This window comes from Pungitius pungitius, chromosome 9 (assembly GCF_949316345.1).
Source record: "Pungitius pungitius chromosome 9, fPunPun2.1, whole genome shotgun sequence".
Classification (NCBI taxonomy): Eukaryota; Metazoa; Chordata; class Actinopteri; order Perciformes; family Gasterosteidae; genus Pungitius; species Pungitius pungitius.
This window is the reverse complement of record NC_084908.1, coordinates 18,428,675-18,452,685: the sequence shown is the minus strand read 5'-3', so window position 1 is coordinate 18,452,685 and position 24,011 is coordinate 18,428,675. Positions and strand designations below refer to the sequence as shown.

General features: G+C 52.0%; 4 protein-coding genes across 4 annotated transcripts; 2 read left to right on the top strand and 2 right to left on the bottom strand.

Moving 5' to 3' along the window:
• Nucleotides 1-664: 664 nt before the first annotated feature.
• Nucleotides 665-5,219, top strand: LOC119217966 (fascin-like). Its single transcript, XM_037472057.2, has 6 exons — nt 665-1,961; nt 3,348-3,504; nt 3,595-3,716; nt 3,857-4,027; nt 4,141-4,407; nt 4,758-5,219. The coding sequence occupies exons 1-5, from the start codon at nt 1,139-1,141 to the stop codon at nt 4,344-4,346; spliced, it is 1,479 nt and encodes a 492-aa protein (XP_037327954.2). The 5' UTR covers nt 665-1,138; the 3' UTR covers nt 4,347-4,407; nt 4,758-5,219.
• Nucleotides 5,220-9,939: 4,720 nt separating this feature from the next.
• On the top strand, nt 9,940-13,838 carry plk1 (polo-like kinase 1 (Drosophila)). The gene is made up of 10 exons (XM_037471974.2): nt 9,940-10,699; nt 11,039-11,207; nt 11,350-11,494; nt 11,597-11,690; nt 11,779-12,047; nt 12,136-12,233; nt 12,339-12,416; nt 12,595-12,749; nt 12,833-13,015; nt 13,125-13,838. The coding sequence occupies exons 1-10, from the start codon at nt 10,346-10,348 to the stop codon at nt 13,317-13,319; spliced, it is 1,740 nt and encodes a 579-aa protein (XP_037327871.2). The 5' UTR covers nt 9,940-10,345; the 3' UTR covers nt 13,320-13,838.
• A 465-nt stretch (nt 13,839-14,303) lies between these two features.
• On the bottom strand, nt 14,304-20,130 carry palb2 (partner and localizer of BRCA2). Its single transcript, XM_037471866.2, has 13 exons — nt 20,006-20,130; nt 19,679-19,775; nt 19,526-19,585; nt 19,250-19,424; nt 17,757-18,956; nt 16,612-17,669; nt 16,352-16,504; nt 16,027-16,109; nt 15,760-15,909; nt 15,572-15,688; nt 15,175-15,262; nt 14,930-15,090; nt 14,304-14,736 (listed from the first exon to the last, which is right to left on the bottom strand). The coding sequence occupies exons 1-13, from the start codon at nt 20,026-20,028 to the stop codon at nt 14,520-14,522; spliced, it is 3,582 nt and encodes a 1,193-aa protein (XP_037327763.2). The 5' UTR covers nt 20,029-20,130; the 3' UTR covers nt 14,304-14,519.
• Nucleotides 20,131-20,286: 156 nt separating this feature from the next.
• On the bottom strand, nt 20,287-23,403 carry LOC119218012 (retinol dehydrogenase 8-like). Its single transcript, XM_037472137.2, has 5 exons — nt 23,285-23,403; nt 21,685-21,846; nt 21,396-21,575; nt 21,227-21,320; nt 20,287-21,133 (listed from the first exon to the last, which is right to left on the bottom strand). The coding sequence occupies exons 1-5, from the start codon at nt 23,388-23,390 to the stop codon at nt 20,722-20,724; spliced, it is 954 nt and encodes a 317-aa protein (XP_037328034.2). The 5' UTR covers nt 23,391-23,403; the 3' UTR covers nt 20,287-20,721.
• Nucleotides 23,404-24,011: the final 608 nt, after the last annotated feature.

Sequence of the window (24,011 nt, the reverse complement as noted above, 5' to 3'; positions counted from 1 at the left end):
TCCTCGTGTCCTCCGGAGTCCTAGTCCTGGTCCCAGACTCTCAGTCTCAAACAGTTATTCAGCTCCACAATGTCCAACTGATCAGTGAGTGTTTTCTCCTGTTTAGTTTATTTTTTTAATTCGTACTCAGATGATCATGTATCCAAAAAGAGAGACAATAACTAGAAACGTCTGTAATGTTTTAGTCAGTACTTTTTAAATCAATCTTGATGATTCATTCAAATTCTAAACTGGTTCTCAGTTGGCAACATGCGAGGCCTCAAACGGACAATTCTCTAAGTAATTGATCATTTAAAGTTTTAACTAGAAAATCACCCAAAACAAGGTCTTCCTCAAACTAAACTAGTTAGTCGCTAGTCAGCTTCAACTCAACCGGCATAACTGAAAAATGCTGCTCACACAACAGCATATCAGACAATTTCATTTTGATAAACTCACCGTACGTTGTCTACAATGAGCAATAATACCTCTGGATATCTGATTTAAATGGGACTATGAGTGCACAACTTGTGTTTGGTGCACGGTGTGTCGCGGTCTCACTGATCTCAATGGTCAGACCATCTCGTGCGGGGGGGGGGGGGGGGGGGGGGGGGGGGGATACCTCGTCATAACCCCTCTCTCTCTCTCTCTCTCTCACACACACACACACACTCAGCTCTGAAGACAAACACTGTTCTGTCAGTGGGAGAATGGCTCTATCCATGTGGAACTGGGGATGAGCACATCTCAATTAGAGGGAGGGAAAGTAAGGGGGGACCCGGATAAGAACCTAATGGTTTGGATAATACTGTGTGAAGTACATATAGGTGAACATGTGGTGGGCTGCTTATTCCCAAATCGCAGCGATTCTGCCTCCAGCTCCCCCGGCCTGTAATTTGGGCGTGTACCGGCCATGAAGGAAGGAAAATCCCTCTCTTGAAACTGAGAGAGGCGGTCTAGATGTGCAGTCAGGACACTCATCATCATCATCATCATCCTCCTCAGTCAGCAGACAGCATCTCTCCGCTCTGTCTGTCCCTCCCTCAGACACCCCCACAATCCCCCCCCTCTCTCTCTCTCTCTCTCTCCGTCTCTCTAAAGTCGAACATCTCGCCTGCTCTCTCTCTCTCTCTCTCTCTCTTCTTGACACACGGCAAACATGTCCGCAAACGGCGCCGCGGGGGACCTCCTGCAGATCCCCCTGGGGCTCATCAACGGCGAGGGGAAATACCTGACGGCGGAGACCTTCGGCTTCAAAATCAACGCCTCGGCCGGCAGCCTGAAGAAGAAGCAGACGTGGACCCTGGAGCAGACCGGGGAGGACGGCAGCGCCGTGTTCCTCCGCTCCCACCTGGGCCGCTACCTCGCCGCGGACAAAGACGGCAACGTGACCGCGGACAGCGAGGCGCGCGGCGGCAGGGACTGCCGCTTCGTGGTGACCGCGCACGAGGACGGGCGGTGGTCGCTGCAGTCCGAGCCCCACGGCCGCTACCTGTGCGGCAGCGAGGACCGGATCACCTGCTTCGCGCAGGCCGCCGCGCCGGAGGCGAGGTGGAGCGTGCACCTGGCCGTGCACCCGCAGGTCAACCTGTACAGCTTGGCGCGAAAGCGCTACGCGCACCTGAGCGAGCGCGAGGTGTCGATCGACCGGGACGTCCCCTGGGGGGTGGACTCGCTGGTCACGCTGGTCTACCGTGACCAGCGCTACCACCTGGGGACCTGCGACAACCGCTTCCTGCGCAACGACGGCGGCCTGGCCACGGGCACGGACGCGCGCACGGGATACGTGCTGGAATTCCGCTCGGGGAAGGTGGCGTTCCGCGACTGCGACGGCCGCTACCTGGCGCCCTCGGGCCCGACCGGCACCATGAAGTCCGGGAAGAGCACGCGCGCCGGGAAGGACGAACTGTTTGGCCTCGAGCGCAGCCACGCGCAAGTCGTGCTGACCGCGCGCAACGAGCGAAACGTGTCCACGAGGCAAGGTGACGCTCCGCAGCCCCTCAGAGCCGGGCGGGGTGCGGTGCGGTGGGGTGCGGGGGCGGGGGGGGGGGCATTTTACCATTCACCGCATGACCGCTCGCACTACTGATTCAGCTGTTGCATGGTTGTGATGTGCGTGTGTGGAGGGGGGGGACATAATGAGAGACTCCTGCTTCTTAATTTCTCTCCCCCCTCACCATGTGTCTTTCATTATCATACTGTGACTCCCCCCCACCCTCGCGTTGGCCCGGCCTCTGCCTTTAGCTTAACATTTCCCTGCAGTAATTCTAGCCCTGCATTGTGGCTGCTGCTTCGGTTTGAGTCTGCAGTCGAGCTCTGGTTCTTCATCTCCGAGTAGGACGAGAAGCAGAGGGCCTAGGAGACCATAGGGGATGAAAAATGGAGGAAGGGCAGTGGAAACACATGGGGACGGTCCTTGATGTGGGTCTTTGTGCGACCTCTTTGTCTCGTCGCCAACTCGGTCGCACACATGGGACTGATCGCAGTGTTTGTGAGGAAAGTCGCGTTTGAACGAGGTCGTCGTAGGTCAGCGACGTGCGGACAGTCAAACATGACCGCAGAGGGCGAGCGGCTCAGCGATGAGAGTTTAGGTCTTTGTGTCGGGTCCCTTTTTTAATGAATGGCTGAATGTGGTGGAAACAAACGGCGACACTGACGATGAGTCCAATTATTGGGTCAAACGAGAACTCTCTGCGCGAGGAGGTGTCACTAACGGAGCCACACAGAACCCACGAAGCGGGTCAGCGTCCTGCAGCTCGTGGGTTTTGGTTCCATCCCACCTTTTAGCCGGTGAATGGCAGCCAAAGGGACAAATCACCCCAATGCAGCTTGGCTTTAGCAGCTGACCAGAGATCAGCTAACATGTCCGCTTTGTAAGGTGTTGACGTGTAAGTGTTGTGTTTATGAAACTAGAGTCTAAGTTGGCATGAACACTAGTATTTCATACATGGGCCATGCAAAGATTGACAGGTTGTTGTTTATTTGGGTTGTGTAATTCTACCAGGCCATCACTCTTTCAGGGGAAAAGGACTACATTTTTGGGACTTGCCATTTGTGTGTTGACAGTTTAGATCTTCCTCAAGCAGAGGTGTTGCCATTAGACATTTTTGACAGATTTGACTGATGATTGCAGCTATTTATTTGTATTCAACCATTAACATTCAATTTGTAGACCTCTATTGAATTCTAATGTTAAGAACGTTTCAAATTTACAATCTTTCACGGTTTCCCACATTGAGAATTGACTCATGGGCAGAGGTTAAGAAAATCTGGTGAACCCAAATTAAGGAGAAACTGAGTTTAAATCAAGGAGGAAAACCCTCCAGAGAGGAAATGACAACGCCCTGCTCCTCCGCCTCCTCCTCCAGGCATCGACCTGTCGGCCAATCAGGACGAGGAGGGCGACCAGGAGGTCTTCCAGTTGGAGATGAGCCGCGAGGACAGGAAGTGTGCCTTCAGAACCGCTGCTGGGAAATACTGGACTCTGACGGCGAGCGGGGGACTGCAGTGCACCGCCTCCACCAAGTAACCACACACACACACACACACACACACACACACACTCGGCATAATGTTGAACAATCACACACTGAATCTCCTGAGTTTGTGTCACAGGTCGGCTGAGAGCTACTTTGAGCTGGAGTGGAGTGACGGTCGTGTGTGTGTGCGCGCCGCCAACAACAAGTACGTGATCGCTAAGAGGAACGGACAGCTGGCTGCCTCCGTGGACGCCGCAGGTCAGTCAGCAGGCCAATGGGGGGAGGGGGGGGGGGGGGTCACGTTTTTCAGGAAAAGACGGGATACCAGAGACGAAAATAAACCCACTTTCCCAAAAGCATCGTCCTTTTTTTTGAGGCCTATTTCCTGTCTCTTCAAGGGGAGGCGGAGCAGTTCCTGATGAAGCTCATCAACCGCCCCATCATCGTCCTGCGCGGCGAGCACGGCTTCATCGGCGCTCGCAAGGCCGGAGCGGCGACTCTGGACTCCAACCGAGCGTCGTACGACGTTTTCCAGCTGGAGTTCCAAAACGGGGCTTACGCCCTTAAAGGTGGGGGGCCTTGTTTGTTCGGGTTTACCAGTCGACACTCTATCGCATTTCTTTACATGCAGCAAAAAAAAAATCAGAAAAATGTATTATTCACGCTGCTTTTACTGTTTCAGACTCGCAGGGGAAGTACTGGTGCGTTGGGGACGACGCGGCGGTGGGGTGCGGCAGCGACGCCCCCGTCCAGTTCCTCTTCGAGTTCTGCGACCTCAACAAGATGGCCATCCGCGCCCCGGGCGGGAAGTACCTCAAAGGGGACCACGCGGGGGGGCTGAAGGCCGGCGCCGACTCGCTGGACGGCGCCACCCGCTGGGAGTACTGAGGAGAGGCGCACAGGCGGACTTCCCTGCGCCACCCGACCCTTCAAACTATTGGTAGATGCTGTAGGTAGCTGGTTTTCGTTTTTTTGAATGTGTCATTGTGAATTTGTTCTGGATGGATGTGTTGGGGGGGGGGGGGGGGGGTTAAGCCGATAAACTGGAAGTCACGGCACCAAGGGTCATTTCAGCGGGAGGTTTGGGTCTCTGATTGTGGTTTTAACGAAGGCATTGTCTGTCCGCACCTCCAGTCACATTAACGCAACCGTACCCAACAAAGGTGAGGGCGATCGCTGTGGTCGGTTGACTCCAGGTGTAAGGGAACACGTGGAAATCTATAACTCATATTATCTAGCCTTCGACTGTTAAATGTCGCACTGTCCTCTCTTACGCCGCTTTCTTCTCCTCTTTTTCAGACTATAAAGCACAACACGCATCAAAATAGTGAATGTTGGATTGACTTGTTTCTGCCGTAAATAAAGGCTGTCTATGTAGCCGAATGCTTCAAAAAACGTAGTAACCATGGAAACCTTGAGTGCAAAAGTGTGTGTGTTGAGGGCGTAAAGAGATGAAATGTGATGGGTGTGGCCTATCCAACCACCTTAACGTTTCCTTTGTACTGACCTGATCCAGCCACAGGAAGTAGTCTAAGGGGTTTCCTTTTTTAAGGACTGTAATCCACTCCTGACTTGGTGTAATGTTTTTTTTTTGTTCTGCACAATAACGTCCCAATTGCGATCCGTCCAAAGCACATGTTTGTCTTCGGTTGGGTGCTGCTGTTTGAGAGCGTCTCTCTGTAATCGTGGCCTTGCCTTCGGCCTTTTTCATCTTCTTACATTTGAAATCAACACAATAAAGTTTTTCCTCTTAACAGCAGACCGGATTGATTTCGTATTTTATTCACCCATTTTCTAAAAACATTAAAAAATATATTTCACAGACCTTCCTGCCAACTTTTTTTTTTTTTTTTTTTTTTTTTTAATGAGCAAATGTAAAGTCTCAAAGGACGCTGTTGGCAGAAAGGTGACACGTGGCTCCAGTCCTTCAGGGGTCTAAAACACTCAAATGAGTCAGCTTTTTTTTTTCTTCTCACTATTCTGCTGAACAAACTATTTTCATAAAAGTTTGTTGGCGACAGAACAAATGTTCTGGAATAATTAAATGAAAAATAGCTTTTTTTTGTGTCAAAGAAACCCATGCTTGCCAATCTGGTGCCAAATACCTGCAGACTAATGACATCTTGTGTTTGGTGCTGTTGGGCTAACAGGCTAAACTCCCATTATCTGCTTCATCTCAGCATGTAGACTTCTCCGACTTTGGATAAGCATAAAATAAAGTGTCGTCCTACTGCAGAGGTCCTTTGAGGGCAAGAAATCTTTGTCACCTTGACGACGCGTCTGACCCCATCAATCTGGAGTCAAATTGTGTAGCAGGATGTTTGATTTGATTTTATTGTCATAAAATCAAATCAAACATCCTGCTACACAACTTAATATAGAATATTCATGTTTCTTCTCTTTCAACCCCAAAAATAATAATTATTATAGAAGGTAAAACATCCAGGCTTCAGTTTAGTGACTCAGTCTAACCAATCCAAAAACCTCCATCTTGTGCTGATGAAAGAAAATCCATTGTCATGATTTCTACCATCGCTGTTGTGTGGGAGAAGGATGAAACCGACACGTCCCCCTGGAGATCTCGCTGTGCCAGAGAAAAAGGCAGGAACGGGTGGAGGGAGGTAACCTACTCCACTTTCTCCATCCTGCTGCAGAGGAAACGTGGCTCTCCTCCTCTTTAAAAAGAGTCCTCCTGCCGCGTGCCACACTTCACACGTGTGCTCTGACAAAGGCAAACACAGGAACCCACCCAACAGGCATCCTGCCGCTCCTCTCCGCAGCTAGCTGCCTGGCATGTTGCCATGGTAACAGGTAAAGGCAGGGACCGGCCATGAGGAGGAGGAGGAGGAGGAGGAATGTTTGGGGATGCGTCACACAGAGCACGAATCGATAAGCTTGATGAACCTTGTAATAATCAAACTGGCACATTGATGAAAGAGGACCGAGATGATTTGACATGTGATCACGGGAACACAATAACCCTCTCACACAGCGCTGGAGTGGGCGACGGAGGATGAGCGGAGGAGGAAGAGAGGAGATGAACGAGGTCGAAGATGAAAAGAGAGGATGTGCTTATTTTAAGAGAATCATCCTGAGTCAGCCGAGGGTTATGAGCCTCTTAAAGGGGAACGTCGCCTAAATGAAGTATTCCAGGATGTTTTTTTCCACATGAGGTACTCTCAGTAGGTATGCCTCTATGCTGTGATGTCACCAGGTATAAAGTCTGGAGCTGCTCCTCAAACAACGAATCGGACCTTCAAGACATTAGATTGGACTTTTGTAAATTTGTGGTTTCCTTTTTTGGAATCTCCCGTTCTAGCAACAGCAGTTTTCCAGTGTGTATAACTGAGGAGTCTGATGCTGCCATCTAGTGCGGACGATTTGAAGATGATCTTGACTCTTCAAGAACTGATCTTTAAATGTACAAGACTATTTAGACATCTCTGTTTTTCATTATTCAAGCTAGTTCCAGTTCAAAATGTTATTTTTAACATTGCTATGTCAGGTAGACTGATGAAGTGTTCCATGTGTTGTGGGAACTTATCGGTCCTGACCTTTGCTGGATGCTGACTGTGAGCCAATCTTTGGTTGTTCTTTAATGGGAACAAATGAAAAACCAGGTTCCAAATGATTGTGTTCAGCCACAAGTCATAGCAGTAAATTAACTCCCATGTTTGGGAACGAAATGACAAACAACTGCAAGTTTTCCTGTACTTTCAAGCTGTTTTTTGCACATGTAACATGTACACTCACCGGCCACTTTATTAGGTACACCTGTCCAACTGCTCATTAACACTTAATTTCTAAGCAGCCAATCACATGGCGGCAACTCAGTGCATTTAGGCATGTAGACATTGTCAAGATAATCTCCTGCAGTTCAAACCGAGCATCAGTATGGGGAAGAAAGGTGATTTGAGTGACTTTGAACGTGGCATGATTGTTGGTGCCAGAAGGGCTGGTCTGAGTATTTCAGAAACTGCTAATCTACTGGGATTTTCACGCACAACCATCTCTAGGGTTTACAGAGAATGGTCCGAAAAAGAAAAAACATCCAGTGAGCGGCAGTTCTGTGGGCGGAAATGCCTTGTTGATGCCAGAGGTCAGAGGAGAATGGCCAGACTGGTTCGAGCTGATAGAAGGGCAACAGTGACTCAAATAACCACCCGTTACAACCAAGGTGGGCATAAGAGCATCTCTGAACGCACAGTACGTCGAACTTTGAGGCAGATGGGCTACAGCAGCAGAAGACCACATCGGGTGCCACTCCTTTCAGCTAAGAACAGGAAACTGAGGCTACAATTTGCACAAGCTCATCCAAATTGGACAATAGAAGATTGGAAAAACGTTGCCTGGTCTGATGAGTCTCGATTTCTGCTGCGACATTCGGATGGTAGGGTCAGAATTTGGCGTCTACAACATGAAAGCATGGATCCATCCTGCCTTGTATCAACGGTTCAGGCTGGTGGTGGTGGTGTCATGGTGTGGGGAATATTTTCTTGGCACTCTTTGGGCCCCTTGGTACCAATTGAGCATCGTTGCAACGCCACAGCCTACCTGAGTATTGTTGCTGACCATGTCCATCCCTTTATGACCACAATGTACCCAACTTCTGATGGCTACTTTCAGCAGGATAATGCGCCATGTCATAAAGCTGGAATCATCTCAGACTGGTTTCTTGAACATGACAATGAGTTCGCTGTACTCAAATGGCCTCCACAATCACCAGATCTCAATCCAATAGAGCATCTTTGGGATGTGGTGGAACGGGAGATTCGCATCATGGATGTGCAGCCGACAAATCTGCGGCAACTGTGTGATGCCATCATGTCAATATGGACCAAACTCCCTGAGGAATGCTTCCAGCACCTTGTTGAATCTATGCCACGAAGAATTGAGGCAGTTCTGAAGGCAAAAGGGGGTCCAACCCGTTACTAGCATGGGGTACCTAATAAAGTGGCCGGTGAGTGTAAATTCTGCTATTCAAAAGACCTGTAACCGCTACGTGATCAGGTCCATGTTGAGCGCTGCCTGACGAAACGGTTTCTGTCCTGTTTGCTCCCTCAAATTGGACGGGAAATACGGACCCTCGCCAAAAGAGGAAGAACAAGGTCATGTCAATGTTGCTATGGGGCCTTTATGAACATGAGTACATTTTCCTCCTCATCTCCACACAGTTTCCAATGGGTATACAAGACATTGAAATGTGATTCATATTTTTGAATTTCTCTATGTGACACAAACAAAGAAGATAAACAAGGCCACGGACGTCACGACCTTTTAATACACCTGCGCTCTCCTCATCCACTTATGCTCCTCGGAAAAACATCATAGAGGACGAAAATAGCAGCGGGGCTGATGAAATAACATTGGCTCTGTGTTGTTTCATAACATGGGATGTTATTTTGTATATGGCAAGGAGGTTTGTGGAGGATTACACATTATAAATATATTGGCTATTGGCTGTCATTCCCCAAATGTAGTGATGCAAATAAATACATTACATCAATGTTAGTGTTAACAACATTAGTGTTATTGAATGAGTACTGCAGCACTCTCGGTTATTTTGGTACAAATAAAAAAGGAAACAGGAATATGATTTTTTTGAACGACACGATGCATGCGTTGCGTTATGTAAAACAATAAGAATTGAAAATACAGAAAAATATACTAGCAGGGGGAATGTGTGACTCACATGATCTGTGAGTGTTATCGTGAACTGAAGGTGATGACAATAAACAATAGTCTGTTATAAGTGGGGTGAAGGCTTCTATTAAAACCTATAATGGAATGTGAGTGGAAATGCTGCCTCTTACTGATGAGAAAAGGCATAAACTCCTCTACCGGATCTTCAAACTCTCCCCAAACCTGAAGAGCCAGCTGTGGTGGAAAGATATGTTATCGAAGGAAAAATACATACAACAATGTCTTTGATTCAAACCTAAAGCTATTCATCAGAACGTTATTAAGTAAAATGTAGCCTCTTAAGGTATCATCAGTAAAAGTAACCAACTGAGTGAAATAGTATTATTGGAAGACATGATTGGATCACACTGTTTTCAGCTGTCACTGAAGTAATTGTACTTTAAATACTGCACATGTACATATTCACAGTCCACAGTTGATATCTGGATACTGGATCCAAACAACGACAAAAAGTACATTGTACTAGTATGTGTACATGTGTAAGTAAGTTATTGATACATGTAAGTAGCTTAGCCAACACTGGTGTGACTTTAGCACAACACAACATTTGAATACAACAACTGTGTTTTCGACAACTGTTCCATTAAACCCCCTCCAGACGTCATTTCCGTCGGCGCTGGTTTCCGGGCAGCAACCGGAAACCAGCACTCAGCCAATCGCGACCCAGAATTCGGCCTCCGCGCCCGCCGATTGGCTGATTCCAGCACCTCGCTTCCCACGATGCTTTGCAGCGCGACTTGGAATTCAAATGCAGCGGACCAATCACAGCGCGCCGTGACGAGCCAGGCAGCATTTTAAATTTGCAGCAGAAGAAAAGACTGTTATCGAGAAGACGGGCAGGACGCAGCAACGCCGCAGGGAGAGTCCGGCGATTAGTTGCATGTTTATTTCACCTTTTAATTTTTTTTTTAAACTAACCGCACGCACTACATTTCGTTATTGTTCAGCCCAAAAGGTTTGATTGACGTTCGCGTCCACAGGTGGTTAACGAGCAGTTTTGATTTGAATTCACGAGTTCACGCCAGCTAGCTTCCGGGGCTAAACTGACGTCGGGTTAACAATAGTTCGACCCTGTCACGAAAACTATCGATACGTCGGCCGCCGGAAAGTTTGAGAGAAGTTAATATATATATATATATATATTTTTTTTTTAAAAAGACGTCCGAGAGCACTTGGAAAAGAAAATGAGCGCAGGCACCGCGAAGCCGGCGGCACATGTCGACCCCAAATCGGCTCCTCTCAAGGAGATCCCCGAGGTCCTGGTCGACCCGCGCACCATGAAGCGGTACGCGAGGGGCCGCTTCCTCGGCAAAGGCGGCTTCGCCAAATGCTACGAGATCACGGACGTGGAGACCAAGCAGGTCTTCGCCGGCAAAATCGTGCCCAAGTCCCTGATCCTGAAGCAGCACCAGAGGGAGAAGATGACCTCCGAGATCGCCATTCACAAGAGCCTCAACCACGCCAACGTCGTCGGTTTCCACGGCTTCTTCGAGGACGACGACTTCGTCTTCGTTGTCCTGGAAATCTGCAGGAGACGGGTGAGTGGTTTTATGGAACAGGGGGAAAAAATCAATAAAAAAGTAATATATCTTTTAAAAACCTTTTTTTTTTTTAATCGGTCAAACCAGAAGTAATAAATGGTGGCCGACTCTTATTTCCTCTTTGCGCTGCCATGGCCACCTCCTGAATGTTTGCACTCTATTAGTGGCTCATTCCTTCCACTAATAATCAATTTGGCCTCTCAGAGCTGCCACAATGGCCCCCTTTAAAAAAAATAATCAATATTTAAAATGTTTGTTTTGCACGGTTTCACTGTATTTTCCTGTAAATTCCTTTCTGTTTTTTGGTATGAAATCCACTCTCTGTGTTTGTCTCAGTCCCTGTTGGAGCTGCACAAGCGCCGTAAGGCTGTGACCGAGCCCGAGGTCCGGTACTACATGACCAAACTGCTCAACGGCATCCAGTACCTGCACAACAACCGGGTCATCCACAGGGACCTGAAGCTGGGCAACATCTTCCTCAACGACGACATGGAGGTCAAGATAGGTAATCTATGGCGAGGGATTCCGCGTTATGGACTCTCGACAAACCTGTTTGTTCGGGTTCACTAGTCAGGAAGGCGGCTTCCAACGAGGAACCGCGCACGCGAAGCCCTTAATTAAAGCGTGACTGTGTTGACGGTCTTTAGGGGACTTTGGCTTGGCCACAAAGATCGAGTTCGACGGGGAGCGGAAGAAGACTCTGTGCGGGACGCCCAACTACATCGCGCCCGAGGTGCTCTGTAAGAAGGGCCACAGCTACGAGGTGGACATCTGGTCGCTGGGGTGCATATTGTGAGTCTCACACACACACACACACAGTGTTTTTTTTATTTATTAAAAGCTCCTTTCGTTCCCATAAACGTGATGGCGTCTGATCTGCGTGCGTCCTCCCAGGTACACTCTGTTGGTGGGTAAGCCCCCGTTCGAGACCTCCTGCCTGAAGGAGACCTACAACCGCATCAAGAAGAACAACTACACCATCCCCTGGGTGAGCGAGGCTAAAGCAGCGGCAGCGTCACGCGCTATGCCTTCAATGTTTTCTTATTAATGAATAATTTGCGTCGCCGCCCCCGCAGCACATCAACCCGTTGGCGACGGCCCTCATCAAGCGGATGCTGCACGCGGAGCCCTCCCAGAGGCCGACCATCGGCGAGCTGCAGGCCGACGAGTACTTCTCCACCGGCTACATCCCGCTGCACCTGCCCACCACCTGCCTCACCGTGCCGCCGCGCTTCTCCATCGCCCCCTCCACGGCCGCCGAGCCCAGCCCGAGGCGGCCCCTGACGGCCATCAACAACAAGGCCGGCACGGAGAAGGCGGACGCCAAGGACGAGCAGGCGCAAAGGCGAGAGATGTTTTTCAGATTTTCGTCTTTTTGTGGTTCCTCGAGTCCCGTTTTTTGTGCATCTAACTGTTGTTGTTGTTTTCCGCAGGGAGCCCGAGGCGACAGAGTGCCACCTGAAGGACCTGCTGCAGCAGCTCAACAGCATCATCGCTGCCAAGCCTGCTGAGAAGGCGGTCATCTGCCAAGGTCAGAGACCCCCCCCCCCCCCCCCCCCCTCCGTCCCTTTGCTTCAAATGTTGGTCAAGAGGTGAACTTGCATACGGAGACTTTGTTGTGTTGGTGTGTTCGTAGAAGAGGCCGAGGACCCCGCCTGTGTTCCCATCTTCTGGATCAGCAAATGGGTCGACTACTCTGACAAATATGGACTAGGTAAGAAAGTGCCGTGTTCGTCATTAAGCAGGAGCTACAGAAGACTTTGATATTGACTGATTCGGCAAAGAGGGTTTATATTTTTAATGATAGTAATTTAGTCTATTAATACTTTGTCAGTCAAAAATAAAAGCTCCTCACCAAATGGTTTGTGATGTGCTCTCTTTTCTCTCTTCAGGCTACCAGCTGTGCGACAACAGCGTGGGCGTCCTCTTCAACGACTACACGCGGCTCATCATGTACACGGACGGGGACAGCCTGCAGTACATCGACAAGGCGGCGGTGGAGAGCTACCTCAGCGTGCGCAGCTTCAACTCGGCGCTCCACAAGAAGGTGAGCGGGGCCGGGGCGCCTCCGCCTTCCGACGCCTCAGGCGAGACGTGGACGCTGACTCTCACCCCCCCCCCCTCCTCCAGGTCACGCTGCTGAAATACTTCCGCAACTACATGAGCGAGCACCTGCTGAAGGCCGGCGCCAACATGGCGCGGCGGGACGGCGACGAGCTGGCGCGGCTGCCCTACCTCTCCCTGTGGTTCCGCACCAAGAGCGCCATCGTCCTGCACCTCTCCAACGGCACGGTCCAGATCAACTTCTTCCAGGTGAGCAGCGCCGAGAGCAGATGTTGCAGGACGCGACGTTTTCCTTTTCTTCTCCTCCCGTTAAATGCCTCCCCTTTTATCTCCTCCCCCCCCCCCCCCCCTCCGGCAGGATCACACCAAGCTGATCCTGTGCCCGCTGATGGGCGCCGTGACCTACATCGACGAGAAGCGAGAGTTCCGCACCTACAAGCTGTCGCTGCTGGAGGAGTTTGGCTGCTGCAAGGAGCTGGCCAGCCGCATGCGCTACGCCAAGCTCATGGTGGAGAAGCTGCAGGACAGCAAGCAGGCCCCCGGCGCCCGCTAGAGCCAACCCCGCCCCCCCCCGAGGACACTTATCTCCCCCTGTATTTTATTGAAGGGTCCTGGCGTCCCCCCCTCCCCACTCGCACCCCTTCTGTGTTGTACATGAATGTTTTTCTAAGCCATTTGTGTGTCTTTTTTTTTTCTTCTCCTTCCTGCGGTTTTGAACTTGAAGGTCTTGGTGATGCTTGATCCGGACTCATCTCTCGCGGCTGCAGCCCCTGACAGGATGTTGGGAGTTAAATCTCCCAGAATCCTCTGCTTGTTTCTGTTCAGACAAAAGCAGAGGGGACCAATGAAATAGTTTCTCTGGTCTTGTTCTTTTATCTGTTGTATGTAGCGGGACCATGTTAATATGCCTTCATCATGCACATTCTTCCTGTAGTTTTACTATTTTTATAAGTCTATTTTAGATGTCTTGTCTTTCTCAACAAGATGTGCAAACTTGTACATACGGATGAATATGGATACATGTTGTAAAGATGGTTAAATTTTACCCAAGTTAAAATAAAGATTCTCTTGAACTCACCTTTGATTCTGGGAGTGTCCTTAAAATGATTGTAATGCACGTTGCATGCTGTCACTAGAGTATTAAACTTTAATTGCAATCATAGTATACAAGCAATTAATATAGCATTATGTGGAAGTTTGGCTGCATTATTAATGCAGCAACAATCACTTATTGGGACATTTGCAAAAGGCAGTACTTGAAACTAAGTACTAGAAAATAATTAAATTGAATCACCAGCTGCAGGGACACGAGAGAATAAGACTAAGAGGCGCAAATCAGCCTTTGACGATTAATTCAGTCTAAATATATATTGCAGGAATGGAAACCTATTTAAGCCCCGTTGAAACGCCAATGAATGTTGCATTAAGCAATGATGTGCTCGGCCCTGTAGGCAAAGGATTGTTAATATTAAAATGTATTGGAGTTTAACCAAAGACCAACCCAGTGGTTCATTGCAGAATAGAAATAGACAAGAAATCCAACAGAATAAACGTTTAATGTAAATTATAAAAAACACGCCACATATTTTCCTGAAGTTTTCAAGTAATACTGGGGCTCTAAAAACAATGCAGTCTTATTTAGATTAACATATAAATACAAACAGTCTTTATTTCAGCAGTTTTTTTTTAGTCTTTTTTAAAGCTTTTCCAGCCGTGACACACGAGATGTTTCTTTTTTTGATAAAAGCCGTCCTCAGCCGGTCCGGCCGTGTAGAGTCACGTCTCCGTTGTGGTGACCGGTCACCAGGGTGCCGCCGCCACCGCCCCACCGAGCCAGCTGCCAGCCGTCGCTCCCGGGAGCCCCCACCACCCGCGGGGCCCCCCGGCCCCCCAGCTGCCACACGCACGCGCAGCCGCTGCGACTCAGGCCGACCACGCCGCCGCCGCCGCAGACGTCGGCCTCGCACAGCCTGAGGGACGCCGGGGCAGACGCACAATGAGGACGCCCTTCACTGCTCACTCTATGAAGGTGTGGCTTTGTGTGTGTGTGTGTACTTTTGTATCGTGTCTTTCTGTGGTGTTAATCATTGTGTTGTCACTGTAAAATCACCTGCCAGGCGACTACGGCTCCAAATGAGCCAGCGTTACAATCCGCCCACTCACCTGCCGGACCAGCCTTCGGGCGGACGCAGCCGGGACGCCAGCGCCGACCTCCCGCTCAGCGGGTCGACGGCGACCAGCGAGAAGGGGGCGGCGCCCTCCCTCTCCTCCCCGTCCTCTTTGGCGGCGTCCTGCTGGTGCTGCAGCAGGACAAACAGCGCCCCCTGTGTGCACAGCAAGAAGGGACAATTCACCAAGAGGATCCCTCAGGCATGGAGGGGGGGGTGGGGGGGGGCGGTTCAACTTACACCGGAGGAGAATCCTCTGAGGCAGGACGTGTGGGACAAACCGTCTCCGAGGGCGATTCTCCGCAGCAGCTGTCCGGTCTTTAAATTCCTGCAGATTAAAAAAAAAAGTGAATTTTCTATATTTACCTAAAATAGTAAAGATGGATTAATCAGGTTGATACATTTAAAGTGCATGAGGTTGTTTTCAAACGTTTAGCGACGTTTGAGGATTGTGCTTTTATTTTGAAATAAAGAGTGAAAAGGTGAACAACATTTAAACTGTATCTCAAAAAGGAGCTTAACCTTCAAAAGCACCTAATTCATATACTCAAATTTGATACTTTTTAGTTTTCATGTCTTTGTGCTACGAGGTGACCGTTGGCGCGGCGATGCCGACTCTTGTTAGAACCGCGCTTACCAGACAAGGAGGCGCCCGCCATCGTCTGAGCCAATCAGAGCGTCCGAAAGTCCGTCCACCGGAGCGAGAGCCCCGACACGAACACCCGGGGACGCCAGAGGCTGAGAGAGAGATGTGCTGAGAGAGAGAGAGAGATATGAACAACAAGGAAATGACAGAGAACACGCAGGACGCCGTCTCTGCCTCACCTGCCGTCGTCGGACGCCGTGAACACCCGCAGCGTGGAGCCGGACGGCGAGTGGGAGGAGGTCACCACTCTGGACTCGGACACGCCCACGACGGCCTGGACGACGCCCTCGCACAGCGGCGCCTGAGAGAGGCGGGAGCACGACAGCAGCCTGTGCACACAGGGGACGGGCGGGGGTGGGGGGGGGTGGGGACACGCGGCTCAGTAGGAGGAAGCGGCGGGGGCTTCAGGGGGACGCAGGGGGAAGCGAGGAAAGCGTTGCATTCACCTCACTTCTGTGATTTCCAACGGGCCCAGAGTCACACACACCAGCCCGGCAGCATCCGGGACGGGGAACACGTTGATGACCGGCTGGACACCCACACACACACACACACACACACACACACACACACACACACACACTGGACCATTTAATTAAAGTGAGCAACATTAGATACCCTTATTATTTTGTTATCAAAGACAACAAAAGTCCAATCCAAAGAGATGACAAAACCGTAGTACAAAAACACACATCATTTTGCAGGATAAAGACTCACGTGAAGCCGTGCTGTTATACACACACACACAGACACACACACACTCAGACTCACCTTACTGAAGGCCCAGGTGTGTGTTAATCCCCAATCAGCAGCTGACCTCTGACTCCAGAGACACACGGCCCACGCTGCGGCTGCTGCGACGCACAAAGCGCCAGAAGGTCCACGCAGACAGCACGCGTCCACCAGGCAGCCTCCTGCTGGGGCCTGAACACACACACGCACACACACGCGCACACACACACACACACACACGCACTCTGTAGATACTGCAGATACAATAACTGCGGACGTTGATTCAAGCAGCCTTTTACCTTCAGTGTGTGTGTGCGTCTCATCACGTGCTCCTCCGCCCCCCCCCCTGATCCCGGGGACTGCAGCTCCGGAGGTGTCGGCGAGTCGGGAGGTTCGACCCGACCCGGCGTCTCGGGGGGGGCCCCGGTCGCGGCGGCGGGGTAGGGGGAGGAGGCCGCCGGACGAGGGGAGAGGAGCAGCGCGGGCGGGCTGCTGGTGGGCGACGGGGCGGAGGGGGTGGAGGAGGTCAGAGGGAGGGCGGCGCGGAGAGGGTGGGGGCTGAGGCCCAGCGAGGGCAGGGTGGGGCTGCACAGGGCGGCGGGCTGGGAGGGCGCGTGGGGGGTCATCGAGGGGCCGGGAGGACTCAGCAGCAGCTGAGATGGCACCCGCCGGCCTGCGGCGCTCAGAGGACTCGCGGCGGGGTCAGAGGGTTCCTTTGGGCCCGGAGCGTCGCCGTGGTCACATGACCGCGCGGCGGCGCCGCTGCTGCTGCTGCTGCTGTGGTCCGGGGGCTCCTCGGCGGGTCTCTGCGGCCTGGCACAGACCCGACCGCCCGCTCCTCCTTCTGACGGGACGACGGACGACCCGCTGTCCCCCTCCCCCGCGTCGCCCGCCGCTCTGTTTCGAGGCGGCGTGCCGACGCGGCGTTCGCCGCAATCCCGAACCGGCTCGTTCCCAAGCCGCTCCTCCACAGGGATTTCCTGAGTATCCCCCCGAGGCGTCTCCTCCGTCTCCTCGACATGCTCGCGCTCCGCTGGCGAGCTCGTCGCGGGGCGGGGAGAACCGGAGAGGGCGAGCGCCGCCGGGGGGTCGCCGCGGGAGTCCGGCCGCCGCTTGCACCGCCGCGTGTTGTAGGACGCCGACGCCACGCGCTCAACCCCCGGGTCCGCGGCGACTCGCCGGAGCTTCAGCAGCTTCAAGGAGGCAAACTGCTCGTCGGGGAGGTGGAAATCTTGCGGGAAGTCAAAGTTCAGCAGGTGGTTGAAGAAGGGGGCGGGGAAGTGGGAGGGCCGAGGCAGCGGGGCCGTCGGAGCAGGCGGCGAGGGAGGCAGGAGGAGAGATCGCCAGCATGCGGCGCCTGTGGGGCGGGAAGGGAAGGGAAGGAAAAGAAATGAATGGGAGGAGGGGGGGGGAATCTATTTACACACATGATCATGTCTCTTACTTCTTTTGCTCGTCTGTCTGGATCCGTTCGTCCTCAGGAAGATGGGGAAGACCTTCTCCGTGTGTCCAGAGGCGGAGCCTGGCTGGGCCTCCGGCTCGTCCCGCGGCGCCGCGGCGTCTCCCGGGGAGCCGGCGGTCCGGGGGTCGCCTGAGGTCGTTCCGGGGCCCGGCCGTTGATTGGGGTCTGAACTAAGCGGACGCCGCGGGGTCCGCGCCCTCCCTCCGCCCCCGCCCCGTCTCTTCCTCCGGCCTCTCGCCGGGACACGAGCGTCCGGGCTGATTTCACACCCCGGGATTGGGTCGGACGTCTCCCCGGGGCTGTGACTGTTGAGCCCGCCGCACGCGTCGCCGCCGCCGCACGTCGCCGGCGAGGACAAACCGGTGGCGGCGCGCCTGTCCGAGCGCGTCGGGCCTCGCCGCGCCCGATGGCGTCCCGCGCCCAGCTGGGAGAATATGACGGCCTGCACGTCCGGCTGGCTCTGCGAAAGGGCCATCCGTCTCGTGGTTCGGACGTAGTACTCCGCCGGGTAAAGTAGTCCTTCTACTAAGGTACAGGAGCCCATCACGCCACGCGTGTCGGCGGGACTTTTTTCTTTCTCTCTGAGCTCTGGTGCCATTTGTTCGGTGTCTTTTTCACTGCCGTCTTCAAACAGCCTCCCATCACTTTCCTCTCTGCTCTCCCCTCCGGTTCCCTTCCCGGTGGCTTCTCGTTCCGTCGCCTCGGCGGGTGCGGCGGTCCGACGGGGGAGCTCGCCGTCTTTCTCCTGTGGTCCTTGGCGTTTCTCCTCCCCCTCGCTACCTCCCGTCCCGGGCGGCCCGGGAGCGTCGTCCCACTGCGCGAGCAGCAGAGACGGAGACTCGGAGTCGTCGCAGGACAGCGGTTCTTCGCCCCCGTTCGCGGCCTCCGCTCTGACTCCGCCCTCGCGCCCTTCGGCCCCGGCAGCCTCCGTCCCGCCGCTCTGCTGCCGGGGTTCCTCGCCGTTGTCGTCCGTGGTGCTCCCCCCCCCGCCGGCCTCGGCGCTCCTCCTTTCCCAGCGCAGGCGGCTGCGTCGAGACCTGAGGCGCAGGGCGGGGCTCGGCCTGGGAGCTTCGGCGGCGGCGCCGTGCCGGGGATCCGGTGTCTGCGGGCCCACGGCATCGAAGGGGAGCAGGAACCGGATCGCCGGGCTCCTCCTGGAGGCATCAGAAACTCCTGCTGGAGCTGGTTAAAGTAAAGTGTGAATTTTGACTCCCAACAGGCAGAGTAATTAAAGTGTAATATCAACAAGGCAGAATTAATTAAATAAATTGTCTCAAAACCTACAGATATGACATTGACATATGTACATATGTACATGTTTACAAGTCTTGTTGTCTCCCTACACACTACCCAGCAGCCCTCACGCACACTAATGAAAATAACAACTTGAAGTATATGTGACAACACAGAGACCTCTTCAGAGAAACTCAAAGGCTTGTACACAGTTTATTACATACACATATTTAAAGCTCCACCTTTGGGAAATGAATCTATGTCCCTGTGTCCCGGGCACGCAGCTGCCCCATTGGTGGCGCTCGGCATCCATGGCGACGGGGGCCCGGCTGTCTCCTCCGGATCACTCTGGTCCCGGTCCTGCCGACCGATCCTGCTCCTCACGTGTCTCCGCACCGCGTCCAGACGCTCGGCACGCTGTGTGTGTACACGTCAGTGTGTGTAAGAGTGTGTGTGAGAGAGAGAGAGAGAGAGAGGGGGGGGGGGGGAGAGAGAGAGGGGGAGAGAGGGACTCTTACCTGCAGTCTCTCAGCCGTCTTGAGGTACTCTCTCTGTAACAGGGCCAACTTCCTGCGGAGCTGAGCGGGGCGGAAGGTGCGAGGACGTCAGCATCGCAGGGGTCAAGAGGTTCATGGTGTCGCTCTGTAACACTGAAGGTGCGGTGGGTTTACCTTCTCCTTGTCATCACAGTGCAACGTGGTCCTGAGCTGCTGCTCGCGGCGCGTCGCATCTCCGCGCGCGTGTTCTCCGTGGTGCTCACGCGGCGGCCTTTGCACAAACAACAACAACACGTTAGCTTAGCATAGCAACAAAGCTAACCGTAACTACAGCTTGGTAGACGTTACTTTTCTTGTATCTGGGATTTTAAAAAAAACACCCGGAAATCAACGGCTAAGAGTCAACAGAGTTCTTCTCACACAGAAGCAGCTAGTGGAATTAAATGACAAGTTGTCCATATGACATTATAGCGTTTTTTTTTTCGTTTGGGTCAGACTCACTGCGGTACCGCCGATGTGTCCATGGGAAAGTTTATTTTGATGTTCGATCGGCCGGTTATCGATTTAGTTCCAATTTCCCGCGACCGCCTCAGACAGGCGTGAGCAGCAGAGCTCCGACAAGTCGATCGGCCCCTTCGACGGAAGAAGCGTGTAAAACGTCACCGTGAGGTTCACGTTCTCTCCACTTTTCCAATTCCACGGCACACGTCGGATTATTCAAACAAAGGCGCCGTTTTGATGACATAGTAATAAGAATTTTATTTGTTTTTATGATGGTCAAAAGTCAGTGTCAACTATTCACAAAGTGCGGTTTTTCATCAACGTCGTTGCAGAGACATTTTTGCTGAGATGTGAGAAATTATCAGAGAGAAATGACAGAGACTCCTGCACATAAAGCAAACTAACCTCAACACTTTTGCATGTCGAAATAGTCTCTCCAACACCCAGACATTTGAAGGTACAAACACCTCAATTAGAGGTTTAAAAATTGTGAAGTTGCTCATTTGGCACTTATTTTAGTATTGGGCCTACTGTATTTCAGTTCTGCTGGACAATCACTATTTCATACAGGAAAGAGAGTATAGAGACCCTTCATTACATAACAGAACATGCTGAGAAATGTGGACGGTCACAAAGGATGTTAAAGAACAAATGTATTTGTGTTGTTTTTTTCCTCCCTCTGGCCACACATCTGTGCGCAATCGGATACACAACCGCTAGTTGGGGGAAACTGTCCTGCTCCTCAGACACCCACAGGTGAGGTACTTCATGACGGTCATGCTGACGTGCATCAGAGGGCCCAGGTCGAAGAGCATGTGGTAGAAGGCGTGGACGGACAGGCCTCCGGTTTCGTCGGCGTATTTCAGCGCCACGATGGGCGTGTACAAGGGGTTGGTCAGGTTACGGAAGCGCGGGCTGCTCGCTTCGATCACCCTCTTCGTCACTCTGGCGATGTCGTCGGGCGTTTGTCCCAGGGTCTCGAAGATGTCCACGGAGGACGGGAGGTAGACGTTCTTGAAGTAGTTCACCGTGTCGGCGTCGGCTCCGGGGTACTCCTTCTGCTTCACGTCCTGAATCATCTTGGCCTCGAACTCGGTGTGCACCGGGCCCGGCTCGATCATCGACAACCTGAGAGAGATTTAAAAAAAATAAAATAAAAGGGGGACATCAGCCGTCAGCCTCGAGCTGTCAGCAATCGGGTCCGATATCGGCGGCGCTCACGTGACATTGAACTTCAAGAGCTGCACGGCCAGGCTCTCGCAGAAGCCCTCCATGGCAAACTTGGAGGCCGCGTACACGTCGTTGAAGACCACGCCTGCGAGAAACACAGCGTCAGCCTCGGCCTTCAGTGCCGCCCTGCTCTTGCGCTCATCCCCTCCGTGGTGCTAACCTTGCAGGCCCATCACGCTGCTGACCACGATGATGCGTCCGCCCCTCCTCCTCTTCATGTCGGGCATCACCTCCTTGATCATGCGGATCACCCCGAAGAAGTTGGTCTCGAAGACTTTCTTCATCTCGTCGATGGGGATGCTCTCGATGGGGCCCACGAGGCCGATCCCCGCGTTGTTCACTGGGCGAGTGGGGGGGGGACGGGGGGGGGACGAGAAGAAGAGGTTGGCATTAAAAATTGTGAAGAAGAGGAGGGGGGACCGCTCCCAGCGAGGGTGCGTCTCGCTCACCGAGGACGTCCACGTGCCGATCCTTGATGCCGTCGATGCACCGCTTGACGGACTCGTCGGTGCAGACGTCCAGCACGGCCAGGGACAGGGTTTTGCCGTACGCGTCCCCGGCGGCTTCCACCAGTTTGTCCTTGCGCTTCAGGTCCCGCATGGTTGCTATGACTGCGAGCAGGTGGAAAGAATGAGATGGTTTCAGACGTGCAGATGTTAATTTGTTCTCTTGCCGAAGGAAAACGGTTGATTCAACTTTATTTTTAGGATGCTGAGGTGTTCACATTATACTGCTTAACCCTAACCCTAGTATATTATTTATAATAATACGATAATTTGAAAAGCTGAGATAAAACACCAACGCCGTGAGCTGCCGCCTACATTAAAACAAAAGCACCTCCACAGCGACTTAAATGTTAAAATGCCACAACCCTAATTAGTTTTTGTCAATGCTGTTTCTCATCATTGCTGTCTGCCAGTAGCCCCGTCTGTAATTGCTCTGTTTTTTCCTTCAGGCTGCTGCTGTAGAGTCTGGAGAGTCAAACCAAGTTCATTGGTTCAGGCTGCAGGTGAGGCTGCATGCACAAGATGCACAAGGTACTGACGTAAACACCAACGTGGTGTCTAGTAGAATCCAGTGGATTAAAGTAAAGGTCGAGAGGAGCCGGGAGCATAGTGTCAGAGACGCACACACACACGTGTGTTAACTCTCTGAGTAACGGGACACAATAAAGGAAAAGCTACCGCTTAAGAGAGATGTTGTGGCATAAACAAAAGAACCGTAATCTCCTTGCTCCTCCAGGAATAACCCTGGTCCGCCTCTTATCCACAAGAAGCTGAGCTCAGCGGCGCGACGCGTTTCCAAGGAGCGGTCAAAGGTTAATTCGGGATCAGCGGGAGCTGTTAGTTCATCGGGAAAACTTGGTTTAACGCTGAAATAAAGTGATGGATACTTGTCTTCACTCCGCAACAAGTTTAAAAAAAAATGATGTGCGTGGCGTGAAAATCAATATCTGGAACAATAGAAAAAAACAACAATGGTACAATCCTATAAGTGGACCGCATTCATCTCACTATGAAAAACACATAAATAAATCCCATATTCACTTGACTTGGCTCCTGTCAGATACCATCTGTATTGTTTAATCAATGCGAGGACAACAGACGTGTTATCATGATGGAAGACAGTAAATGTAAAACACTGTAGGATATCTGTCAGTTTAGTTTGCATCTGAACCACGGAAGCTAGCCTGTGACCTCTGACCTCCCCGTGGGCACAGGAAGCCTTGTATCTTTTCATTTCCTCCAGTTCCAGTTCGAGGCCACTTACGTTCTCTCCTGTTTATTTGCTTTGCATGGAGATCCCTCTCATGTCCCCGTCTGATCCCGTCTTATGATGTAAGCGTCTTACGTGTAAACAGTGGCGAGGCAGAAGAGGAGCGATGGCGACGGTTTCACAAATGCATTATTTTATCAAACGTCCGCTATCCGCTTATATGTAGAGATATTCTCTCTCTCACACACACACACACACACACACACACACACACACACACACACACACACACACACACACACACACACACACACACACACACAGGACACTTACCGTGGTAGCGCTGCTGCTGGTCCTTGGCCAGCATCACGGCCATCCTCAGGCCGATGCCGGAGGAGCAGCCGGTGATCAGCACCACTTTCTGCCCGGGACTCGCCATGGCTGCCGCTGCGTCTCTGCTCCGGGGGGGGGGGGGGGGGGTAAAGTCTACCAACAGGTCAGCAGCTCTGAGGGATGAGAGACGGGAGGAGAGCCCTCCGTAAGAGGATAGAAGACAGAGAGAGAAAGTGTCACATGGGTGAGATTATCTACCCGCTCAGTCCTGTGGGAGTCAGGTCCGACTTCTGTGTTTTGTGACACGTTGGGAGGATTTAAATGACATTGTCTCAAACATCATGAACAGCCTGACTCACAGTGAGCAAACAGTGTGAAGAACAAATGAATAAAAAGCATTTTGAAATCATGTCAATGTCAATTTTTGGTCAGAAAAGGGTATTTGGCGCCCTCTAAAGGCCAATATGAATCCTGAAAACCTGTCTAGTGCAACTCAGTCAATGGAAGGACTTTCTGATTCAAAACCATCACATTTGGCTCCACTATGGATGCTATTTTTAATTTAATTAATTTATCAATATAACTTTTAAAGGGTTATGGTTCAAAGTGGGCCTATAGGTGGTAGGTTGGGGGGGGGGGGGGGGTTAGTATTGCCTAGGGCAGCCAATGGGCCTGTGTGGTCGCAGGCAGCATGTCCACGCTTCCTTCACCCTGTAAACGTCTCCCT

Excerpts from the sequence above, each read along its gene's own strand:
- LOC119217966 (XM_037472057.2), top strand. The coding sequence starts at position 1,139 with ATGTCCGCAAACGGCGCCGCGGGGGACCTCCTGCAGATCCCCCTGGGG. Across the intron at positions 3,717-3,856 it reads TGCCTCCGTGGACGCCGCAG|GGGAGGCGGAGCAGTTCCTG; the intron begins GTCAGTCAGCAG and ends TGTCTCTTCAAG. Across the intron at positions 4,028-4,140 it reads CGGGGCTTACGCCCTTAAAG|ACTCGCAGGGGAAGTACTGG; the intron begins GTGGGGGGCCTT and ends TTACTGTTTCAG.
- plk1 (XM_037471974.2), top strand. The coding sequence starts at position 10,346 with ATGAGCGCAGGCACCGCGAAGCCGGCGGCACATGTCGACCCCAAATCG. Across the intron at positions 12,234-12,338 it reads GAAGGCGGTCATCTGCCAAG|AAGAGGCCGAGGACCCCGCC; the intron begins GTCAGAGACCCC and ends GTGTGTTCGTAG. Across the intron at positions 13,016-13,124 it reads TCCAGATCAACTTCTTCCAG|GATCACACCAAGCTGATCCT; the intron begins GTGAGCAGCGCC and ends CCCCTCCGGCAG.
- palb2 (XM_037471866.2), bottom strand. The coding sequence starts at position 20,028 with ATGGACACATCGGCGGTACCGCA. Across the intron at positions 16,505-16,611 it reads GACGCACACACACACTGAAG|GCCCCAGCAGGAGGCTGCCT; the intron begins GTAAAAGGCTGC and ends GTGTGTGTTCAG. Across the intron at positions 15,910-16,026 it reads TTGGAAATCACAGAAGTGAG|GCTGCTGTCGTGCTCCCGCC; the intron begins GTGAATGCAACG and ends CTGTGTGCACAG.
- LOC119218012 (XM_037472137.2), bottom strand. The coding sequence starts at position 23,390 with ATGGCGAGTCCCGGGCAGAAAGTGGTGCTGATCACCGGCTGCTCCTCC. Across the intron at positions 21,847-23,284 it reads CCAGCAGCAGCGCTACCACG|TCATAGCAACCATGCGGGAC; the intron begins GTAAGTGTCCTG and ends ACCTGCTCGCAG. Across the intron at positions 21,576-21,684 it reads TCGGCACGTGGACGTCCTCG|TGAACAACGCGGGGATCGGC; the intron begins GTGAGCGAGACG and ends CCACTCGCCCAG.